Below are 21,545 nucleotides of genomic sequence, written 5' to 3' on the forward strand. Positions count from 1 at the left end.
CGAAGTGATGGGGGCCGGGGCCTGGGCCATGGGCCGTGTAAACAGATGGACCAAGGACGTTGCTTACGGGTTGCAGACCGTGGGCCTTATTAGTTGCTTTACATAATATTCTAGTAGTCTTTAAGTGGCCTTGGGCTCACTTGTAATAAGGACTGTTTAGTAATTTCATTTTACTATTATAGGGCTCTGTTGGAAAAATTGGAAAAAAGAAAAAAATCTGAATATTTTACTATTTATGTTGAGTTTTTAAAAAGTAAGTTGTTGAGATGAAATAATAAAATATTATTTTTTATTATTATTATTATTTTAAAATTTTAAAAAAATTAAATTATTTATTATATTTTATATTAAAATTTAAAAAAATGATGTGCTGAACGAAACCTGTCTCATTTGAATTCGTAACACTATCTCATCTTATAATTTTTTTAAATTTTTATATAAAATATAATAAATAGCCTCGGAGTTCGGCTGGGTTCTTCCTCAGAGGCGCTGCACATTTGGTGGCGGCATGGGGCGAGAGAGCACGGCCTCGCTCTTTCTCTGCGCCGAGGGTGAGAGAGAGAGAGAGAGAGAGAGAGTTCTGTGCAGATAGAGAAGCCTCGGGAAGATTGGGCGTTAGGAGAGAGAGAGAGTTTTCTCAGAAAGTAGTGAGGCTGTCGGCGCAGGGGGTGAGAAGGAGATAGAGAGAGAGAGAGAGAGAGAAGAAAAGTAAGGATTTTAGGGTTTTGTGGGGGAGAGGCTGGGCTTCTCGTGCAAAATTGGAAACGGAGGGTTGGGTTTCAATTTTCATGTTTTGGGTTTTAGAGGTAAGAAATAGATAATGTTATAAAAGTTTGACTTGAGAATTAGACTGTAGTCTGTTATATTTTTCTTCTGAAATAATATACCAATTGTTAATAAAATTCTAATAAAAAAAGGAAATCTTGAAAAATGTTAATAATTGCATTTCTCTTCCTCTGCACAAAGGTTAATGGGTTGTTGTATTCTTTTATTGATATTATTTTTCTTGAATTTTGCATGCGGGAGGCATTTGAATTGTTATTTCTTCCCCCTATCGTATTGAGAAGTCGGTGAATTTCTGTTTATCTAAATTTTGGGTCCTTGGCAGGGGAAAAGCAAACCATTGAATGGGTCATGTGTTTGAGAGTAGCTCTGTCTATTGTTGAAGCCTTGGATTATTGCAGCACTAAGGGACGTCCATTGCACCATGATTTGAATGCTTATAGGGTTCTCTTTCATGGGGTATGTTATTTTTTATTTTTTTGCTTTTATTGCATGTGCTAATGCTATTTAGTTATTTAATATTTGCTATCATCGAGATGGCTGTCTTATATCTGCATTTATTTGTAGGATGGTGATCCTCGGGTCTCATGTTTTGGCTTCATGAAAAATAGTAGGGATGGGAAAAATTACAGCACAAACCTTGCCTACACACCTCCCAAATATTTAAGAAATGGTAATAAATTCACCACTCTGTATAAGTTGGATGATTGGTATTCTACTTCTTTATGTGTTAAAGGATTTGCCTGTATTCAGTATCTCTGGAACTTTCAGTAAACTGATCCCCAACAAACCAAAAAAAAAAAAAAGTCACATTTTTTTTTTAAGTTGGTAGATAAAAGAATAAATTATTGTCTTTAAATTCTTGGGCTTCTTTCAAGTGGGTGCGAAGATATCTTGATGCAGTTGTTGCATGATTGAAGTGGAGTTTTTGCTCTAACTGCGTATGGCAGCAACTCTTTTACCAGGAAATATTCTTCAAACATCATATTTGTGGTGGTGGGACTCTAGGAATTATATCAACTTTTCCTTCCTTTCAAAGGGAATGAAAATATTTTTCTATAAGGCTATCTTGTTCAAAGTGTAAAGGGATGCGACCCAAGATTTTTTTTGTATAAGGCTATGTTGTATGAATTACGAGATTCATTTTATTATATTTAACTTCATGAAGATTTTTCTTGGTAAACTTGACTAATATTTTTTGCCATAGTTACTTATAAAAAAAAATTTTTTTTTGCCATAGTTTGTAATTTTAGAAAGGATCACTGCTGAAAGTGTAATCTACAGCTTTGGCACTGCCCTTCTGGATCTGCTAAGGGGAAAACACAGTCCCCTTAGCCATGTAAGTTACCTATGTTGTAATAGGTGGTATGAAAATTTAGTAATGTTTATTCCTTCTTTCTTTGTCAGGATACATGTTTAATATACAGTCTACAAAGTTATGATCGTTATCAAGTGTGTTATCAGAACTTGACTCAAAAGTTGCCTAAAAAGGAATGTCTATGTGTTTAGGAGTTTGACTGTGTTTTATGTGCTTTTATGTTATCTACACTAATATGTGCAGGCTCTTAACCCGGTGAAATTGCAAAAGAATGTACAAACAGTCTTTAGTTTGCATTAAAACATTTGATTTTGGCCTTCTTTTCCTTTGCCTTGGCTGCTGCCTTCAATCTGCTTAAGGAGATTGCCTGAAGTGCATCTAGAGATTTTTCTGAGGTTTCAGTCTGTCATTACATGGCTAAAGACTACCGCAGTAAGTACCATTTAGTGGTTTTGGTCACAAGAAGATCGAATGAGCAGTGATTTTTGTGAAGAACCTGACTATCTCTACCTCTGTTCTGCATTACAAGTTCCATCTCATGTCATGCTTCCAAAGCATGAGGAAGCTCCATCAACCCCGCAACACCCATCAACCCTGCAGCCCCCTCTTTCAGCAATGGGTGAGGCCTCTTTAAGAATGGACCTCAAAACCATCTATCAGATCTTAGTTATGACACATTACAGGGATGATGAAGGAACTAATAAGGTAATTGGCTTGTAAAAGCAGGACTTGCATCTCCTCATATTCTTATATTTGATGCTGATTTGTTTATTTAAATTTGTGTTTGAGGGGTTACCAGATGCAAATGAAGGTGCATAGAATTCATGAAGTCCATTGCTTTGGTGTCTTGAAAATAAGGACTCATAATTCTTGGAGATTTCAAATAATTTGAGTTTCTTTTTTCAGCTTGGACCTTTCATTCTTCTTTTTTTTTTTTTTTTTTTTTTTTTTGTGATCATTATTTCTTTCTGAGTGGAGAAAGATTATAACTTGTATATGCAAGATAGTCATTAACGCATATCTTTCTGGTATTGATTTGTAGCAATTTACATTTTTGATTGACAATTTCATAGGAGCCAAGAACTTTAGAAGGTGAACACAACCTTGTATTGACTCAAAAGTCATTGAAACTAGGCAGACTATTGTGTTCAATTATCTAAAATTGAATTTGTTATCTTGTTCAAGGACTTACAAGAAATAGGTAGCTTAAAATTAAAAATGTTATCTTGTTCAGAGAGGCATGAAGATGAATAGATTGACTCAGTTAATTGCTTCAACATGAAATTTTGGTGTGAAAAGCAAAGCAATGACTATAGAATGACCATATAGTTTCCACCATTTTGATGTCCAGTAACACTATAAAATACAGAACTTGAAAAAACATAATTTTCTCGTATATAGATTTAAAACTCCACAATTTATTTTTCATAAACTATTTCATGTGTTTGGTTTGGGTGAATAAATTCACCTCTTTTCATCCACTTAAGCGTTTGGGACAATCGGCTGTTTAACATGTGTTTGATTGGGTCGGTAAACATGATAGGAATCTGGCCATTTATGCAAAAAGACAGATACGGAATTCAAGTTCTTATTTACTGAAGAAACAGAGGGTGTAAAAAAATTTGTGAGTGTTCAAGCCAAAAATACTGGTAATTGGTTTGCAGTATTTGTTGATTTAATTAAAAAAAATTAATACAGAATGTGTATTGTTTGAATTCATATACAAGTTTCAAAATTTGTAGTTTTTGTTCTCGACGGGCACGAAGAATAAACCTCGTGGATTTGTTCTTTTTGGCTGTTAAAAAACTTCTATGAGATTGGATGGGCCAAACTGTTGCTTATCACTGATAATTTTTTAATTATTGACATTTTTTATATTTGTTTGTCTGTTTTATTTGTATGAAAAACAGGTTTGTGAGATCTGTAAGAATCCCAGAGGTTCTCGACAGATTTGTTACTGTAGAGAGAGAGAGATTGTCCAACAAATCAATTTCGTTCCCAATTTTTTCTATTTTGTTAAATGTCAAAAATCGTATGTTAAACTTCATTTGAATTTGGTTCATTTTTTTCTCTTTTGTGTTTTTACCAATTATTAGGAAGAACCCTTGATGCCTGGGATATTTTCTCTGCATATCGATTAATTGTTTGACTGAACTGGGATCTTCTCATTCCTTAAATATTCATTTTTGGGCATTGTAGTTTTTGGATAAAAGAATTTAAAATATGTTGGAATTCCCTTTTTTTTTGTTAAATGGGAGAACTTGATTGGAATTCATATTATTAGGTTTGGGGGGTGCACTATTTTCTAACGGCAACATACAAAATCTTATAACAAAAGATGAAATTTGGATTGTATTCCTTTTGACTTGTAGATTGATGCACTGTATTGACCTATTTTGCTTTCTGCCTTGTAATTGACAAGAAATGGGTTGGCTGCAGATGAGAATTCCAAAAGGTCAATCACCTTTTCCAGTGTATGTCATCATTTATAGGGGCTTGTAAAATAAAATTTTTTAATTGATGTTTCCTTTGAAGTTTTCACAAATTATTGACCTTTTATTCTTATGGTGTATCTTAGTCCAAAGGTGAATTCAATAGAAAAGGTGGTGGTGTAACATAAGAAAACTCCCAAGTAATTTTTCTGGCTTTCTATTGGTTGCATGTAATCATTATGCACTTAGTAATAACACATCTATACTCATGCATTCATTGTTCAGCAATAGTAATGAACAGGATTTGTCAATGCATAGTAAAATAGGTGGCAGCTGCTCTCGTACAGTCTCGGCTCTAGTACAGTCTCAGCGTGTTCTGGAAACTCAGAAGGCAATGCTCCACAAAGAGCAAGCAATGGCTTATGCCCGTGCTTAAGTTGCTGGATTTGATCTGAATTATATTGACCATCTCATTTCTTTTGTTGATGCTTTTGGAACATGGCAATCTTCAACTTGATTCATTTTTTCTTTTTTCTTTTCTTTGTAGGGAGTTAGTGTTTAAAATCTTGGTAAAAGAATATAATGTGTCTTTTTTCATTCATGGAAGCATGCATCAATTTCACTGATCTATGCTAGACAAAAAATGAAGATAGGCTTTGGGTAGATGAAATTGCTGCAATGCAGACTAGCTCTCATCCAGAATTGCCATATTTGGGAACATCTGGGATCGCACTTGCCGGTGAATATCCTTATGAGTGATGATAGTCAGAATCTTATGATTAATGTTCACCCAAATAGTCTCTCTGGTGGGAAACAGAATGGCTCTGTAGATGCATAAGTGTCTGATTCAAGTGGAAGTCATTGAAGTTTGGACGTTAGCCAAGGTATTGTCCTATTTTTCATTACCTCTTAAAACATGTTTTGACTTGTGACACAATCATTAGAAGCTTCTTGACAAATGAGAAGTTTATGTGTACATGGAACATGGGGAATTGATTATGGCAATCCACACTGATCCTCAAATTCAGAGTTTTGGCTCGTGAAAATATATGTTTATATTATTTGTAATTTCTTCGTGAATTAGATACTATTTATGCTGGTTTGTCTTCTATATTCCTCACATATATATACATATAGACGTGTGTATGTGTGTATATTCCAGACATGCTAAATATAATATAGAAAGAAGTTCCAAATTGCATGTTAATCCAAACTTATTTGAACTTTGACTATAGACAAACCTGATGTGGAAAAAAAACATTTCAAAATTGCTATATGTTATTTCAGGATTGATTTAGAGAAGAGCTGAACTAGAAAATATGGTTTGTTGAACATTCCATGGAAGTATGAATTGCACTTCTGATGACATGAAATTTTGCACAAAAAAATTTACATTTTAACCAGGTGCATGTCAAAATTCAAAACTTTAGATTTCCCAAGACCAAGCAATGGTAAATTTATGTACTCTTTATTTTATTTAATTTTTTAGGATTGTAAGTGGACGATAGAGGAGCTAAAAAATTTATATTCTACGGAAGAATTTTATATTCTGGTAGAACTTTTATATTCTTCCAATTGGGCGTACGTGCCTTGTACATAACATTTTTACTAGTGTATATATATATATATCTTTCTATATATTAAATGTCACATTAATTTATATATCCTTTTTCAATAAATAAATTTACTCGTCTATAACATTAATATTACATTAATGGATTGGGTTAATTCAGTGGTTTTTTCATTTACATTTTACAGTTCAGGCGGTTAGCCTTTTTCTACCTTCTTACAGTCTCCATTTCGTCAGGAAGAAAAATCAGGTCTATTATTTTCATTCCATCTTTAAATTTTATTAAATTGGGTTGGCTTCCAAATATAATACATGCATTTAAATCTTTTTCATATATTTCTTTTTTCTATGACTTAGATGTATTCATCTAATTTATTAATTCAACTGATGTTGTTTTCTTCTCACGCAACAAATATATTGTTTTTTGGAATTTTGATTACTTTAGTATAATAATGCTTTCCAACTAGGCCAAATATTTATTACAAATATCAAACAGATCATTAGGTGAAGATATTTATACATCAGATAAATCTCTACATAATATAATAATATAATAATGCTGTTCAAGTAAGGTAGATATATTAAGGCTTAACAAAAATTATTCAAATTAAGGCAAAACATAGCATGACATACATATCCATATAAATTATGTAATGAAGCATTGAATATAGAACGCTAACTGTTTTGAGCTTTCTTTGATAATTTAGAAACTATCCATTCCCATTATATATATATATATATATATAAATCTATTTTATTATAAATGATATTACTAGGTGATGAATATTGGATTTGTTTCATCGAATTTTCATTTCCCTTTTTGGCACCTCTTTCCTTACCCCATATATATATATATATATATATATATACACATTCTCTATGATATCGTTAGCATTTAATAAAAACTTGTATAAATACGTTTGTTCTACTTACATGTTGTGATTCCCTATATTGCTTTTATCTGTGTCTTTTGTATAGATATGTTTGTTTTGCTATATTTTTCTTCTTTGCACTTTATATTATACCAACTCTACATTTTTATCAGCAAATAATATCTGAAAGAATAAACTAAAGCGTTAAAAATATTGTAAAATAGTTTTACCTTTGATCGATGACATATATTTGTTGAAATCAGTGTCGGCCCATATGTCATAGTTATCTCTCTAGGTGGCTTAATGCGTATGGCAACAACCAAGAGATCTGATTAGAAATGTTTAATTTTTGTTAGTTATAAATGAAACAAATTGGAATGATGATGTGAAAAATACCTATTTCAGCATCTGTGTCTTTGTAATCATGTAAGTCAGTGAACGAGATAAGATTATATTTAGGTGGCTGCAATGGTTCATTATCGTTTGGTATATCCTCAATAATTGTTCTAGAATTTAAAATCCATTGATATTGATGTGTTTCAATTCTATGTTTTGGATCCAGTAGTTTGACATATGCATTGCTGATGTAGTAAGATTGAAAGATAAGCAACGTATCATCACGCAAATCTATATCTTTGTCAAACATAATTGCATGTAGCCGATTGCCTTATAAAAGATAGCATATATTTTAGTTAACTAAATTCTAATATTCGTAGAATATAGTTAATAGAAAAACATTTTTCAATGTTTATATCTATTTATTTTGAATATATTTTCTAAAAGAATACAACATGGAAGTTTCTTTTTATATAAATACTAAATAAACAACTGTAGTACCTCGGGGTAAATCAATGAAAGCATTGATTTTCTTTAGGTGGGTGGAGGAGAGTGAGTTGTTTAAACAAAATGAGCAGACTTATAATGCTATGGCCAGGGTGTTGGGGAGGGAAGATTGTATCAATAGGTTTTGGAAGGTTGTTGATGAGATGAGAAGCAATGGTTATGAAATGGAGTACGAGACATGTGTTAAGGTTTTGGGACGGTTTTGTAAAAGGAAAATGATTAAGGATGCTGTGGATTTGTATCAGTTTGCCATGGCTGGTGCACATGAGCCTTCAGTGAATTGTTGTATCTTCCTATTGAGGAAAGTAGCAGTTGGTAGACAATTCGATATGCACCTATTTTCTATGGTTGTGAGGATCTTTACTGAAAGTGGGAATGTGATGAAAAATTATATGCTTGATGCAGTTCTCAAGTCTTTAACCAGCGTTGGTAGATTCAGAGAATGCAATAAGGTTCTGAAAGCAACGGAGGAAGGTGGGTTTGCAGCCAACCGTCATTTACATGGTAAAATTGTGTTCAGACTTAGTAGTTCTGGTAAAAAGGAAGAGGCAAGAGAACTTATGGAGAATTTGGAAACATCTGGGTCCAATCTAGATCACAGGACATGGGCTTCTTTCATAGAGAGGAACTGTGTAGCTGGCGACCTTGATAAGGCTTATGATTGTTTCCAAAATATGGTTGAAAAAAGAGGGAGTCTCTTCTCCTGGTTATGTATTTAGCATTTTGGTGGATTTGTATTGCCAAAAGAATAGGGCAATAGATGCATGCAAGCATCTGGTTGATCTGGTCAGTGTAAAACAGTTAAAACCTTGGCATACTACATATAAAGAGTTGATAAATAAGTTGCTGGTTCAGGGTGGGTTTAAAGATGCTTTAAATCTTTTGGGTTTGATGAAAAATCAAGGGTTTCTGCCTTACGTGGATCCATTTATCAAGTTTGTATCAAAGTCAGGAACTGGTGATGATCCGATTGCCTTTCTGAAGCAAATGACTTCAAAGAGGTATCCGGCAACATCCGTGTTCCTCCACATGTTTGAAGCCTTCTTAAAGTCTGGAAGGCATACTGCAGCCCAAACTTTGCTTTCCAATTCGCGACCATGCAGATGTCTTGAATCTCTTCTGTTCCTCTTAGTCCAGAAAAGGTGCGTCTATGGTTAATGTGGTTGCTTAGGCATTGTTGGACTGTATTTTGTGATTTTATCATGTGAGGATAATGTAGCATGGTATTTCTTGAAGAAATTTTGGTATGCATGTTTTCTTCTCTCTTATAATCAGAAATTATTGGCTATTGGGACATGATAAGCCTTTTAGTGGTTGATAAAATTCATGGTGTTTTACCGGTAAAAATGAAAAATAGAATTCATGGTGTTTTATTTACCAAGATTTCCTCTCTTGTGGTATTTGTGTCATGGATACAATATTGTGTTTACTTTGACAACTCAAGTGCTTAGCAAATGTGTAGATTATTGAGGAGATAATAGAACTAGTTTTCCGTAGTGGACAAGGGAATGTAATGTGCTGGTATCTAAAGCTTCAATTAGGCCTTTTGCAATTGTAACTAGTACAAAAGAGGCGGCACCCAAATCCACCTTTTCTCAAGGAGACAATGCAGTCGGTATATTAAGGAAAGAGTAGATGAACAACTATGCCGATCTTTATATGTTTTGGCCCCATGATGAAAATAAGTTAGAATGTCATTCCGGGTTGATCCGTGGGTTTGTGGGTGGCAGCCACCCGGGACACATTTTTCCAAAAAATAAAAAATAAAGTTTTGAAAAAATAAGAGATCTTATAAAAATATGTTACTCCAATGCTCAAGGAGTAACTTTTCCTACCATTTCTAAAGGAATAAATGCTCCTCTTTTTCTCAAGACCCTATTTCATGAAATAGTTATTCCATTCTAGACTCTATTTCACGAAACCAAACATAGCCTTGATCTGTTATTGATTACCATCAGCAACAGGAGTTAGTGGTTCCTTTGTTTAAACTGGATTACGAATGGTGGCTTCTAGTTGTTTGTGGCTGCCATTTTTCAGTTATAATTTTGTTGAATCACAAATGAGAAAACCTCTTGCTTTATAAAGCAGTTGTGCATGCATTTAATAGAGATTTTTAAGGTTTATTTTATTGGTTCCTAACAAAGTGTCCATAAGAAGCTTAAATCCATGGTTGATATTACCGTTTCAACCGTTCTTCTTAAGCTGGCCTTATGTGGGTAGATTATGTGCTGCTAATTCATAGGGCACATTTCCAGGGGTAACCAAACCGCAAATAGGGCAAATTTAATTTTAGCTGTAATTTGGCGTAATGTGCGTGATTTAGCAGTTCAGACTTGAGGGTCGAAGAGGAAATAAAATTCAAGAAGAGAATGGTTCATGTATTGTGAATGAAAGCCAAATGCAGGTTGGCATGGCATTCTGGTTTGAAATGATAATATTGGAGGAAAACTATGACTTTAAAACTTGCTCGTGGTTGCAAACATTACATGGTGGTGGTTGTTGGAAGTAAGAATGTAATAATGCAACTGTTTAATACGTTAAGCAGGTGCCAAACCATGTGGCTTCTGTCTTAACAATCATCTGAATAAAGAACAATTCGTACTTAAAAAGTAAAAAAAAAGATAACGAAGCACCTTATGATCCTCACCAAATCTTCACGTGCCTTCAAAGCAATTACAAAGATTTACGTATACATTTTCGCTTTTAAATTATGAGTTGAGAGAGGATGGTTTAAGCTAACTACTAAGACAAATAAACATGTTTTTGGACTTTTAAGAAATTTATCAGAACATTCATTTGATGAAATAACTCAAAAATTGTGCAGTAATTATTCCATATTCTTATTTCCAAAAGGCAGGAGGGATATCTTAGTACCAAATGCATATTTTCTATATAAGGAATAAAAATAAATAAAAGAAGAGGACGAGGGATAGGTTTCTGCAGGCTTAGGGCTTCATGGCTTTACAAGTGGGTAATCCAAGAACCACTTTTAGATAGCGCATTGGGCTAAGCTGTTTGTTGTTTGACCTTGGGCGACCCTCAGATGGGCCAGAAGGAAAACTGTTTGTTGTTTGATCAAACAACAAAACAGTTTTTGAGGATATATGCTCATGTTCGGTAAGTGGCTGCTGCTGCTGCTGCTGCAATTTCCAGTTTCCACTCGAGTAATTATAGTATAAGCTTCGAATAGATATCATTAAAAATGAATAATCTTTTTTAATAGTTTTAAAAAGTGGTCTATTTTTATATAAAGATTTATGTAAAATTTATCTATTTAGAATTTGTACAAATTATTTTACTTTCTTATCTTATTGATGTTTATAATTTAAAAAATTTCTTATGCAATTCAGAAAAGCAGTGTGGGTTTTGTCGGACTCGTCGACACTTCAAATCTGGTAATATATATTTGGGCGGTTTATTTGTTGGATGTCTTTTACTAATTGGACCACATAAGATAAGCTCGATGTGGGGACTATAAGTGACTTCACTGCCGACATGTCTGCTCAGCTGGCTTCCAGTTGTAACGACAATACTTTTCTCTTCATAATAAAATAATTATCTATCTATTTAAAAGCTTTATTCCCCTTCAGTCGTATCTGATTCAATTCCCTTGTTGTCTCTTTCGATTTTTCTACATAAATCTATGAAGTTGGGATAGTTTGTATGGTGGAGTATTTTGAGATCATATTTTATTATTATTTATTATTTTATTATTATATTTTATTTATTTTTTATTATTATTTAATATTTTATCATTATTTTTTTATTATTATTTACAGAGTATTTGAAATCACTTCACTTTTCAAACGCAATCTAAATGTTCTTCACAAATAGACTTCATAAACATAAAGACCAGTTACAAATATTCATTACAAATCTTAAATAAAAAAGAGAAATATATAAAGATTAGAGGTCATATGCTATTCTAGAAGTTATCCTTTTGATTTCTCATATAAATTTTGGACGTTTTATTTTATTTTTTAAATTCTCATGAGAGATGTTGGTTTTCTCATCTTCAAATTAAATCATTTTCCTATCTCAATTATCTATTTCTTTTTAATTTCAGATAGATATGTCGTCTTTTTTAGGTTTCTTCCTTCTCAATTTGTGAAATCTTTTCATGACAGTAGTATTTTCTTTATAAAATAGGGCCAAATTGTATATTACGATATATATAAGCTAAAAAGAGTCAATAGGTTAACATAAAAATAAAATACTACTCATCTTTGGGATGATTTCGTGGATTTATTTTTTATTTTTTATTTTTACTGAAGTGGAATATTAACACCCAAAATTCTTTTCTATATGAAAATATCAGTTCCTCACATCATATTCTGTACAATTGAAGAAAACATCGGAGCCCTTTTGAAGCTCTAATCTATCACTATTATACAGCAAGCATAGCCTTTCAATCTTCATTACCTTGGTGGAATAGCTTCAACTATAACTTGTTCCATCAAAATCCCGATTTTCATAGAGAAAACAAAAAACAAAAAAAAAAATAAATAAATAAAATTTGTAATTTATTCACCTTGGCCCAGAGAGCTCCATTGCTTGGACTAGTAGGGAAGAGTCATCAGTGAGATCAGAATATCTATCTGATGCAGACAATTCATGGGGTTTGCACTTGGTTGATTCAACTCTTTGAGAAGCTTCCCATCTTTCTGCAAGCCCATCACCTTCAAGCATTCTAACCACTTCCGACATTTTGGGTCTGTGTCCTGGGAGGTATTGGGTGCACAAGAGAGCCACTTGAACTATCTCCTCCAGCTCAATTCTGTCATAGTTGCTTTTAAGATCCCTATCCACAAGCATTTCAAGCTTCTTCTCCTGATGAATTTTCTTTACCTGCAATCATAACACAATGCTGCCACGCATAAATGAACCATCCAAAACAAATATGCATTGGACTAGTTAGACAAGTAATAAATACTATGAGAGAGTAAAGCTTGGCAGAATTTGTGCTCACCCAATCGAGCATAGCCCCTTTCTGGTTAGCTGCCTTGCCGAATTCTAGTGCTCTCTGCCCAGTTATTAATTCGAGGAGAAGGATTCCAAATCCAAAGACATCTGTTTTCTCCGAGGACTGGCCGGTGGAAAGATATTCCGGGGCTATATGCCCCACTGTGCCTCTCACTGCTGTGGTAACGTGTGAATCTTGGTGATCCAAAAGCTTTGCTAAGCCAAAATCTCCCACCACAGCCTCACAATAGTCGTCAAGCAATATATTTGCAGCCTTCACATCCCTATGAATAATCTTCGGGTCACACTGCTCGTGAAGGTATAGTAGTCCCCTGGCAGCTCCTAAGGCAATCCTCTTCCTAGTGCACCAGTCCAAGACTGGTTTTCCTGAAAAAGATCAATTTGAGACTAATTTAGAAAACATGATGCATTTAGCATGACACATTGACAATCATGCTTGCTTGTGTTTTATCAAGTTTACCTCTGAGACGAGAAGCAACACTGCCATTGGACATGTATGGATAAACTAGAAGCCTTTCCGTAGGCGTCACACAAAACCCATATAACCTTAGGAGGTTTCGGTGTACTGCTAGACTAATCATTTCAACTTCAGTCTGGAATTGGATCTCCCCTCCGATGGCATTGCCATCTTTAAGCCTCTTGACAGCCACAATAGTCCCGTCTGAGAGAATTCCTTTGTACACATGTCCGAAACCACCTTTCCCAAGTATGTTTTTGCTGCTGAAGTTGCTCGTCGCAATTTGAAGTTCCCTGAAATGGAATCTCTTCAAGTTTCCAAGGGAGATCTCTTCGTGATGCCGGTCTGAAATTTCAAGTAACGTAGCCAATTATTATCGAGTACACAGAGTCACAAACACGTCACATTAATCATAAATGCTTTAGTTTATGTTCTCATTCATCACCAACCTTTAACATCAAAGAATATCTGTTTGTGGTGCCTTTGCCTCCACCATAAAAGCAATCCAAATCCCAGAACCATGAGACAGAGGCATCCGAGGCTCAAGCCAAAGGCAAGGGCTACTTTGTGACGGTTAGGCCTGCCAGGAGGTAGAGTAGCTGAAGGAGCAAAGAGCTTGAGGTCAGAATCAACATGAGCGTACACAATCATTGAAATTTCAAATTGGGGAAAGGGGAAACAGTTTTTAGAAGATATTTCAGCCAAACCAAATATGTTCCATACTTTGTGAACTATTCAAGTTCATGGACATCGGCATGAGTGTTGTCCCATTGCAGTCTGGTTCAGAACCTGTTGGGCAAATCAAAGGGTTCCCAACAATGCTGCAACAATAAAAAATAATAATAATTAATATCTAATTCTATGTTTTTTCACACTTGCGCAGGCGCAGAGAGAGAGCGAGAGAGAGAGAGAGAGATTTACTTGAATGTCTTAGCAGGAAATCTGGGTATAGGTCCACTTAGATTGTTGTAGGACAAGTCACTGAATGATAAAACCTCCTTCAGATACTTATTCCAGTTATAAGAATCATAGAAATGCGCATAGCGAAAGAAAAAGAGGTCAAGAGAATTACAGAAAGGTAAGCTGGGTCATGTTCCCCAATGACATAGGAAATGCTCCTGAGAGACTGTTATTGTTAAGTCTCCTACAGCCAATTCGAGTATATTGTATCAGATAAGAGACCCAGGAAACTGATTTCATGGTTATTATAAATAGCATTCGAGCATCAAGTCTTAACTCAGAAAATCTTACATGTATTGGAGGCCTCTCAGGTGTCCTAGAGAAGGAGGAATTTCCCCACTGAAGTAGTTATTCGAAAGATCAAGTGTGCGTAGTTTTGAGAGCCTTCCAAGCTCTGTAGGGATTGGCCCTTTAATATTGTTGTTCTGTAAGAGCCTGCAAATCAGTGCGGAGCATAATATTTAAAACCAATTACATGCAAGAACCGATTCCGTTAAGGGATTTTAGTATCTAGTATTGGGAACTTACACACTCTGAAGATTTTTCAGGTTGCCTATACTTGAAGAGAGAGTACCAGATAAATTCTGGCTAGGAGTACCCCTGCAACAAGATCATTTCAAAATCTTAACAACATATTTCCGTTGTTTTTCTTATATGAAATGTCGGCTCATTTTTCATTGAGCAGAATGTTTAACATCATGCTTTTTCGTGATAACATTTCTTTTTCCTCCCTAGTGAAACAGAATTGCAATATGACTTACAGGCCGATGACTAGACTCTCAGAAGAACAGGTGACCATAGTCCAGCTACATGGATCAACAGAGGAGTCATCCCAATTATCAAGGACACCATGGGGATCCTTCAAAGAAGCTTTTATTGCCATTAAAGCTTGCACTGGAAAGAAAACACCAGGATGAAATTCTCCGGCCATATTTGAACATAAAGAACATCATTGTTGCAGATTTCAAAAGGAAGGAGGAACGAGATTTTGGAGTTACCTTCAAAGTTTACACCTTTGGGAGACAGTAATCCATTTACAGAAGCCCAAAAACAGAGGAAAGCCAGAAAACGTAGATAAACTTCTCTTCTCATCATTGCCATTCAATTGAAGTTCACTCCGACCAGAGCTCACAGATACTAAAGCCTGCTTATGGTGGGTGATGAAACTACTAGGAAGACTAGCCCTCGAAGTGGTCTTTTTGGTTTGAGGTAATATCCAGATCAGAACCCCACATCCTGCTTTCCATGCCAGAATCCCATTCACCGAAAATCTTATGTCAGACCCAAATTAAAAAACCGGTTTTTGGGTTGCATAAAAGGAACTAGCACGCTTGTCATTGAGTCGGGAGGTTGCAAAGAGAAGAATATATAATGGCCTTAATCCTAAGAGAACACATATAATCAAAGCTAGATGAGGAGAGAATAGGAAATTCCCCGAAAGAATTAATCATTCATTGCGTAAAAAGGGTGTGCTAGTTTTCTATTCACGCTGCTGCAATTTAAAGCAAAAAGCTCTTATGCCTGTTAGTGAATCAAAACTAGCGGAGTATTATACATACTGAATACACGTTATCTCGATACCAAATTCATCACCAGTCAGTCATGAGTCCTCTTGATGCCCAATTCTGTCAGCATATATCAGTAGATTTTTTTTTCTATATATATGTATATTTGTATGTATGTATGTATGTATGATTGGATTACTCGACACAAAGTGGTCAGTGTCTGCATGGGTTTGGGATGAATTTGCCTTGCTTGGGACTGTGAGGAATCCAACATTCCTTGAGTTTGGCCACTCAGTAAAGTCCCGAATACAGTCCTTTCCTTTCTAAGGGATTGAGAATGTGAGAATCTCAAGGTACTGGGGCTCGAGATTGATGATGGATTTGGTCACCCACTATCTATGACCCATGAGGATCTTTGTTGGCTTTTTCTCTCTCTTTCTTTCTTCCGTTAATTTTCAGTATAATTTATACACAAATATACATTACATATTCATATCTTTTAGGCTGGTGAAACGTTGGTTGTGCTTTATAGATTCCCCAAACCACTATCAGCTAACAATCACACATGCTCTTGCTTTATATATACCTTAAGCAGACAGTCATTCTTCAGACACTATTCAAAAAAGAGTGAAACTTTAAAAAGCAAAAGCTGCCATTCCTCCTTTTTCTAGGACACACACACCCTCTCTCAATTATGGGAGTAAGTGATACCATTCCAGCCGTTGCCAAGGCGCGTTTTATCTTGTTACTGCCTTACTGATGATCCCCATAAGACAAGATTAAATGGGTGTACTCCTTTGCATTTTGCAGTTGCATAAACTTACCCCGTTCATGTTACCACCAAGTTCCGGACGATGAACAGATCCAGACAAGTTCCTTCTTTTTTTTTTCCTAAGCAGATCCAGACAAGTCATTGGCAACAAATAGATTAGAATCACTGATTTTGGATAGTTTAATAAAATAATAGGATTAAACCCAGTACATTTTGACTGCTAAGCTTTTGCACGTCCTTCAGTTGCGCGTGGAGCTAACTTTCCTGGTGAGAGTAATTCAAGTTACTAAACACATGTATGCACAACGTATGTGGATGAAACAGCATGCTGGCAGGCCCGTGCCTTTGCAGATGGACGGGGACCTTCACCTAACGAGGAGGCCGAATGGTCATTTGAGATTTTTTATAGCATGATTATCTCTTCTGGCGTCATCCTATCTCATCATATGTCTTGAGGAATTGCAACTGTTCACTCTAATTCCAATCCATTCTTAATCGACACAATAATATTAGACAAATATGTCATTGTTAGACAACGAAATGAAATAAAAGCATGCATGGTTTCGAACATTGTAGGAGAAACGAGATGATAGCCAAAACCATTCGTTCACACGACTAGTTCTATCGCTAAATCTGATCCAGGCGTCGGCAAGGTTGATTAGAAAGAGATGTAAAGGGAGGAAGGGGCCCCCTGCATCTTGATCGCCAATCAAACTCCATGGCAGAGAAAGATAAATTGACCGAACATAAGAATAAAACAGGGTTATTTATCACACAATGACAAAAATGTCCAAGGATTAGGGGCCAATATTACTGATAACAGCTTGGCATTGTTGTCCCTTTCGTCATACATATCACCTCAACCAACCCCAAAAGGAGGATCTTCGTTAGTTAGATGCTCACTACTCACGACCATAAGCTTAGATTTTGGATCAAATTGTCCAAGATAAAGTTTAACCCACCTTTGTCTGTATTGGATGTCTTTTCTTCCTTTTTGTCCATGGAAACCAACATATATATAGGGTGACTGCATGCAAGAAGAACATGGCTATTGTGGCAAGTAGTTTTACATTGGACCACTTTTCACACACGGCTTCCTGTGATTAGTTTGGCTTGATTGTTGTCTCTTGACAGTGGCTATTGTCTAGGGAATACTACGCCCATTTGATAATGAATTTAAGGCTGCGTTTGGTTGCAAGACTCAGCTGAGGTCAATCTAATTTTAAGTTGAGTCTAACATCTAAACACCTAACTCTCAAATTACTAATCTCATTTCAACTAAAAACCTCCTTATATGTGAGATTCACAACTTTTTTCAACTTAACACATCTTTATACGTGAGACCCTCAACCTTTTTCAGCTTTCCATAAAAAGTATTAAACTCATCTTAACATTCAAACACACTTTAAACTCAGTTTAGATAGGTCCCACATAACTCCTTTCGCTACTCAACTCACTACTATTCATAAAGAACTTAGCTCAGCTCAATATCCAAACGCAGCCAAGCTTCCATTTGAAGTGTATATATATATGTAAATTATTGAAGTATATGATCCGAATATAGATGAGACATACTTGGGAGATTGTGAGTATGAGAAAATTATGCATACAAAATTCGTTAGAAAGGTCACATACAAGATCGTTTATGCCTCACTGGAGTCTGGAGCATGATAATAAACCATGAACACATGAAACAATTACTGGGTCCATGCAACAGACCTCAAAAGTCAAGAAAAGATAGGCCCCAGTAGAAAGTTGATAGGAGTTGTTATTAGCATATTTTAACAAGCTGAAAAGATAGGAGAGCACTAATTGAAATGATTATTCCTCGTGTTCTTATTCACTCATTGACAAGGTTGCAAAATGAATAATGATGTTAATTTGGCTTTAGTTCAATAGCCAGATGGTAACAGATATATATACTCTTAATGCTTAATCAAAGGGCCACATGAAGAGAGAGAGAGAGAGAGAGAGAGAGTGCATTAAATGCATGCAATTATATGTTAAGCTGTGGATTAGGACCTAAGAGGGAGTCAAACCAGTGGGATAGCCAGCCAAATGAGTAGGAAATAATGTTCTTTCTCAATAGTCGTTTGAGCTTTGAATTGAGGGACGAGCCATCACCTTCACTTTTACTTGAACAATTTAAGTACATGAGACCCAGATGACACTTGCTTTGGCACTACACTAAAAATTAAGACTTTCGGACCTGCTCAGAAATTATAGGCCCCATCTTGTCCCCCGTATCTCTGAACTCACTCTGAAAGTCTTCCCTCCACGAAATAATATATCTGCTATACGCAGAATACCGATATCTATCACCATACCCTCGGATTTTTTATTTTTGGGGCTCTTTTTAGTGCACTAATTGAGAGTATCATATGCCCTGATTGTTTAATTGGTGATGTTAAAAGAGCTGGAAACATCTCGATGATATTTGTTCTATCTTCTTAATGCTAGTGATATCATGACAGAGGAGCTTTCTGCGGGGGTAAGGATAATGGGCATCTTTCGTGCGCTCATAATTGAAGAACTTCTGGCCTTCTTTCAAAGTTTGAATTCGTACTCTGTCTAAAAGGTGATATCTAAATACATTTTTATGGAAGGAGCATTAAAATCCAAAAGGTTTGAATCAAATCCATTCATTGTGTTCTATTCATGATTCCATCTGCTTATTGGAATGAAAAATACCACTATCAGAGTATTCCAGCATGCGGTTTCAAGTTTGCCACTATGTATATAAATATAGAATAATGTAGCATAATTGTACCAAACATATTGAGCAAAACAGACCAAAGTGCTATCTTTTTGAAACTGGAAAGGTTAATCCCTCACATTTCACTGAATCGTGTAATAATATTGTAATAGTAATAGAGATAATCATGGAAATACATGAATATTTTCTTCAACTGTGATTGGTTATTAGGTAACATATAAAACATAACAAAGAAAATTAATTTCAGCAAGAATGTAAGATACAAACAAGAACTTAAGAAGGGATGCTGCCAGGTAACTATTTTACCTAAATGGGCTTTCCCAGCCTATTTGGAGATGAATTGATAAGACTTTCAAACAAGATGGAGGAAAAGCTAATTAATTAATTATTCCAATAAAGAAAGGAAAAGGGAGAAAACCATTATTGGTGGTATAAGTTGAAACATAATGTGACAAAGGCGGGTCATTGACAGGAAAGCAACAACAATTGATCATATGTTCACACGTTGAAAGACAGTCATTGTACCAAGTTCTAACATGGCTTAGATAGAGGCTGTTTTAGGGAACATGGTGATCCATCTTCCTACTTTGCAGTGGATGATGTTTTAACATCACGAAAACGACCCAAACACTCATCACCTCACTTTTTAGCTGCATAATAATTTGACCCAGGGCCCCATTCTCTCACCTTGGCTTCTTTTTCTTTTTCTTTTTCTTTTTCTCCCCCTTTTTAGTTTCCATCAAGAAAATCTGCCTCCCAAAGAAAATGGATCTTCTCCAGAACATTTTTGGCCCTGTATCAACAAAGTGATGCAAGTGCGGTGGTCTATAGGGGATTTTTGGTGAATAATTCAAGATATTTGTTACTTTTTTTTTTTTTTTTTCCCTATTGAAATCAAGGTTAGAACCTTCTTTCTCTACATTCATATCAACTAAAGCAACTAAAGAAGTTTTGCAAGAAGCTTGTTTTATAATAAAAAAAAATGCCAGCTTTGTGTCATTTAAATGCGCACTCCTTCCACTCCTCCACCCATATTATGTGTTTCATTGGCTTTGGGTTCAAGCAATGCTTTTTTCGGCTTGTCATAGCTAACTTGTCAGCAAACTTACCTTAAAGTTGAATATGATTTTAGATTTGAATTAGAAGTTGGCAAATCATGATGCATTACGCAATTCTATTTCACACAAAATACATGATAGTATTTCAGCTGGCATTTTTTTAATAAGAGGATAATACTAATTCAGTTGGCAATTTAAATCGAATTTTTCTTCCCATTTCTTCTAACAAGAGATATCCAGATTGTTTTCCTGACTTAATTCCTGAATATTTGTTATGAATCCTCTTTTTTCCAGGGTGTACCGGCAATTGTGGAACTTTGGAGTGATCCCAAAATCATAGCTCTAATGATATGAGGGAAACATAAGCCCAGGAAAAGATTCAAATTTTGGTAACTTTTTGGTCCCTTTGAGTTCAACCTGTTGTGACAAGAAGAAGATGCGCAGTAAGCGGAGGAGAAACAGGCAACAGCTAGTATCATCGCAAGGTGATGCCACTTTCGTCACGCTCGCTGTCCTCTTAACCATATATCCCTCGTGGTTTATTGAGCAGATGTCGCATAGAAAGAAAGCTCCAAAAAGAAGTTTCATATCCAATATTCTTAAGAAAAATGAATATACAGATATCATAAACGCGATGACGAATCGGGGAAGCTGCCCATTTCATAATAATATATGGATTGTTTTGTCACGTTCATTGCGTTTTGCTCTATCGATAGGTCTTAGTCGGTCTATTTGGCCGACAGATCGGCAATGCTGTCTTGGCCTGGAAAAAGCTGCTATGTACATATCTTGTTTCATTGAAACGATGAATACAAAGAGCTAAGAGATAACATCTATCTATATTATTAAGCAAATGAAAGAATCTTTTCCAAGGGAATAATACAAGAAATATAAATCACGCCAAAGAGACATTGATGTATCAATTTTTTTAAGGTACGATTCAATGCTAGACACCAAAATAAAGTTAGGAAGTAAGGCTGAAAATTGCATCCTCTGCTGTAGGAAAGTAACAAAAATAACGTGCTATCCTTGGATAGGTGCACGGAGTAAGAACTAAGAGGTGGATGTTGGTAAACTACCTCTTCTTATGGGATTCTTTTGAAGTTGGGATAGACTTGTGTGTTTGTAAATATGAGACCCACGTGAAAAAAATTAATTTTTTTAATAATAGACCTTACTCTTTTTCAAAACGACTACATAACACTTACATATTCCACGAGTATGTAGCATTACTCATATATATCTCTCTCTCTCTCAATTTTTTCCCTTCTAAGTT

At 35.3% G+C, this 21,545-nt stretch overlaps 2 protein-coding genes and 1 long non-coding RNA gene across 3 annotated transcripts; 2 read left to right on the plus strand and 1 right to left on the minus strand.

The window, feature by feature from the left end:
• Positions 1-997: 997 nt before the first annotated feature.
• On the plus strand, positions 998-1,621 carry LOC121249596. The gene is made up of 2 exons (XR_005937619.1): positions 998-1,242; positions 1,351-1,621. It is a non-coding gene; the product is annotated as an uncharacterized LOC121249596 (long non-coding RNA).
• A 6,190-nt stretch (positions 1,622-7,811) lies between these two features.
• On the plus strand, positions 7,812-8,950 carry LOC121250902 (pentatricopeptide repeat-containing protein At3g02490, mitochondrial-like). The gene is given in 3 exon segments (XM_041150145.1): positions 7,812-8,501; positions 8,503-8,903; positions 8,905-8,950. Coding segments are annotated over 3 exon segments (1,122 nt in total). The 5' UTR covers positions 7,812-7,826.
• A 3,151-nt stretch (positions 8,951-12,101) lies between these two features.
• Positions 12,102-15,795, minus strand: LOC121249595 (protein NSP-INTERACTING KINASE 1-like). Its single transcript, XM_041148316.1, has 12 exons — positions 15,778-15,795; positions 15,217-15,454; positions 14,980-15,112; positions 14,747-14,818; positions 14,510-14,653; positions 14,331-14,402; positions 14,180-14,239; positions 13,982-14,079; positions 13,708-13,857; positions 13,262-13,603; positions 12,788-13,167; positions 12,102-12,666 (listed from the first exon to the last, which is right to left on the minus strand). Exons 2-12 carry the CDS (start codon positions 15,317-15,319, stop codon positions 12,346-12,348), a joined length of 1,875 nt encoding a protein of 624 aa, XP_041004250.1. The 5' UTR covers positions 15,320-15,454; positions 15,778-15,795; the 3' UTR covers positions 12,102-12,345.
• Positions 15,796-21,545: the final 5,750 nt, after the last annotated feature.

Source organism: Juglans microcarpa x Juglans regia, chromosome 2D (assembly GCF_004785595.1).
Source record: "Juglans microcarpa x Juglans regia isolate MS1-56 chromosome 2D, Jm3101_v1.0, whole genome shotgun sequence".
Classification (NCBI taxonomy): Eukaryota; Viridiplantae; Streptophyta; class Magnoliopsida; order Fagales; family Juglandaceae; genus Juglans; species Juglans microcarpa x Juglans regia.

What these genes read in the sequence shown, in the direction of transcription:
- LOC121249595 (XM_041148316.1), bottom strand. Translation starts at nt 15,319, where the DNA reads ATGGCAATGATGAGAAGAGAAGTTTATCTACGTTTTCTGGCTTTCCTC. An exon ending in GATATTCTTTGATGTTAAAG is followed by an intron (nt 13,604 to 13,707) that starts GTTGGTGATGAA and finishes TTGAAATTTCAG; the next exon opens with ACCGGCATCACGAAGAGATC. An exon ending in TGTTGCTTCTCGTCTCAGAG is followed by an intron (nt 13,168 to 13,261) that starts GTAAACTTGATA and finishes GATCTTTTTCAG; the next exon opens with GAAAACCAGTCTTGGACTGG.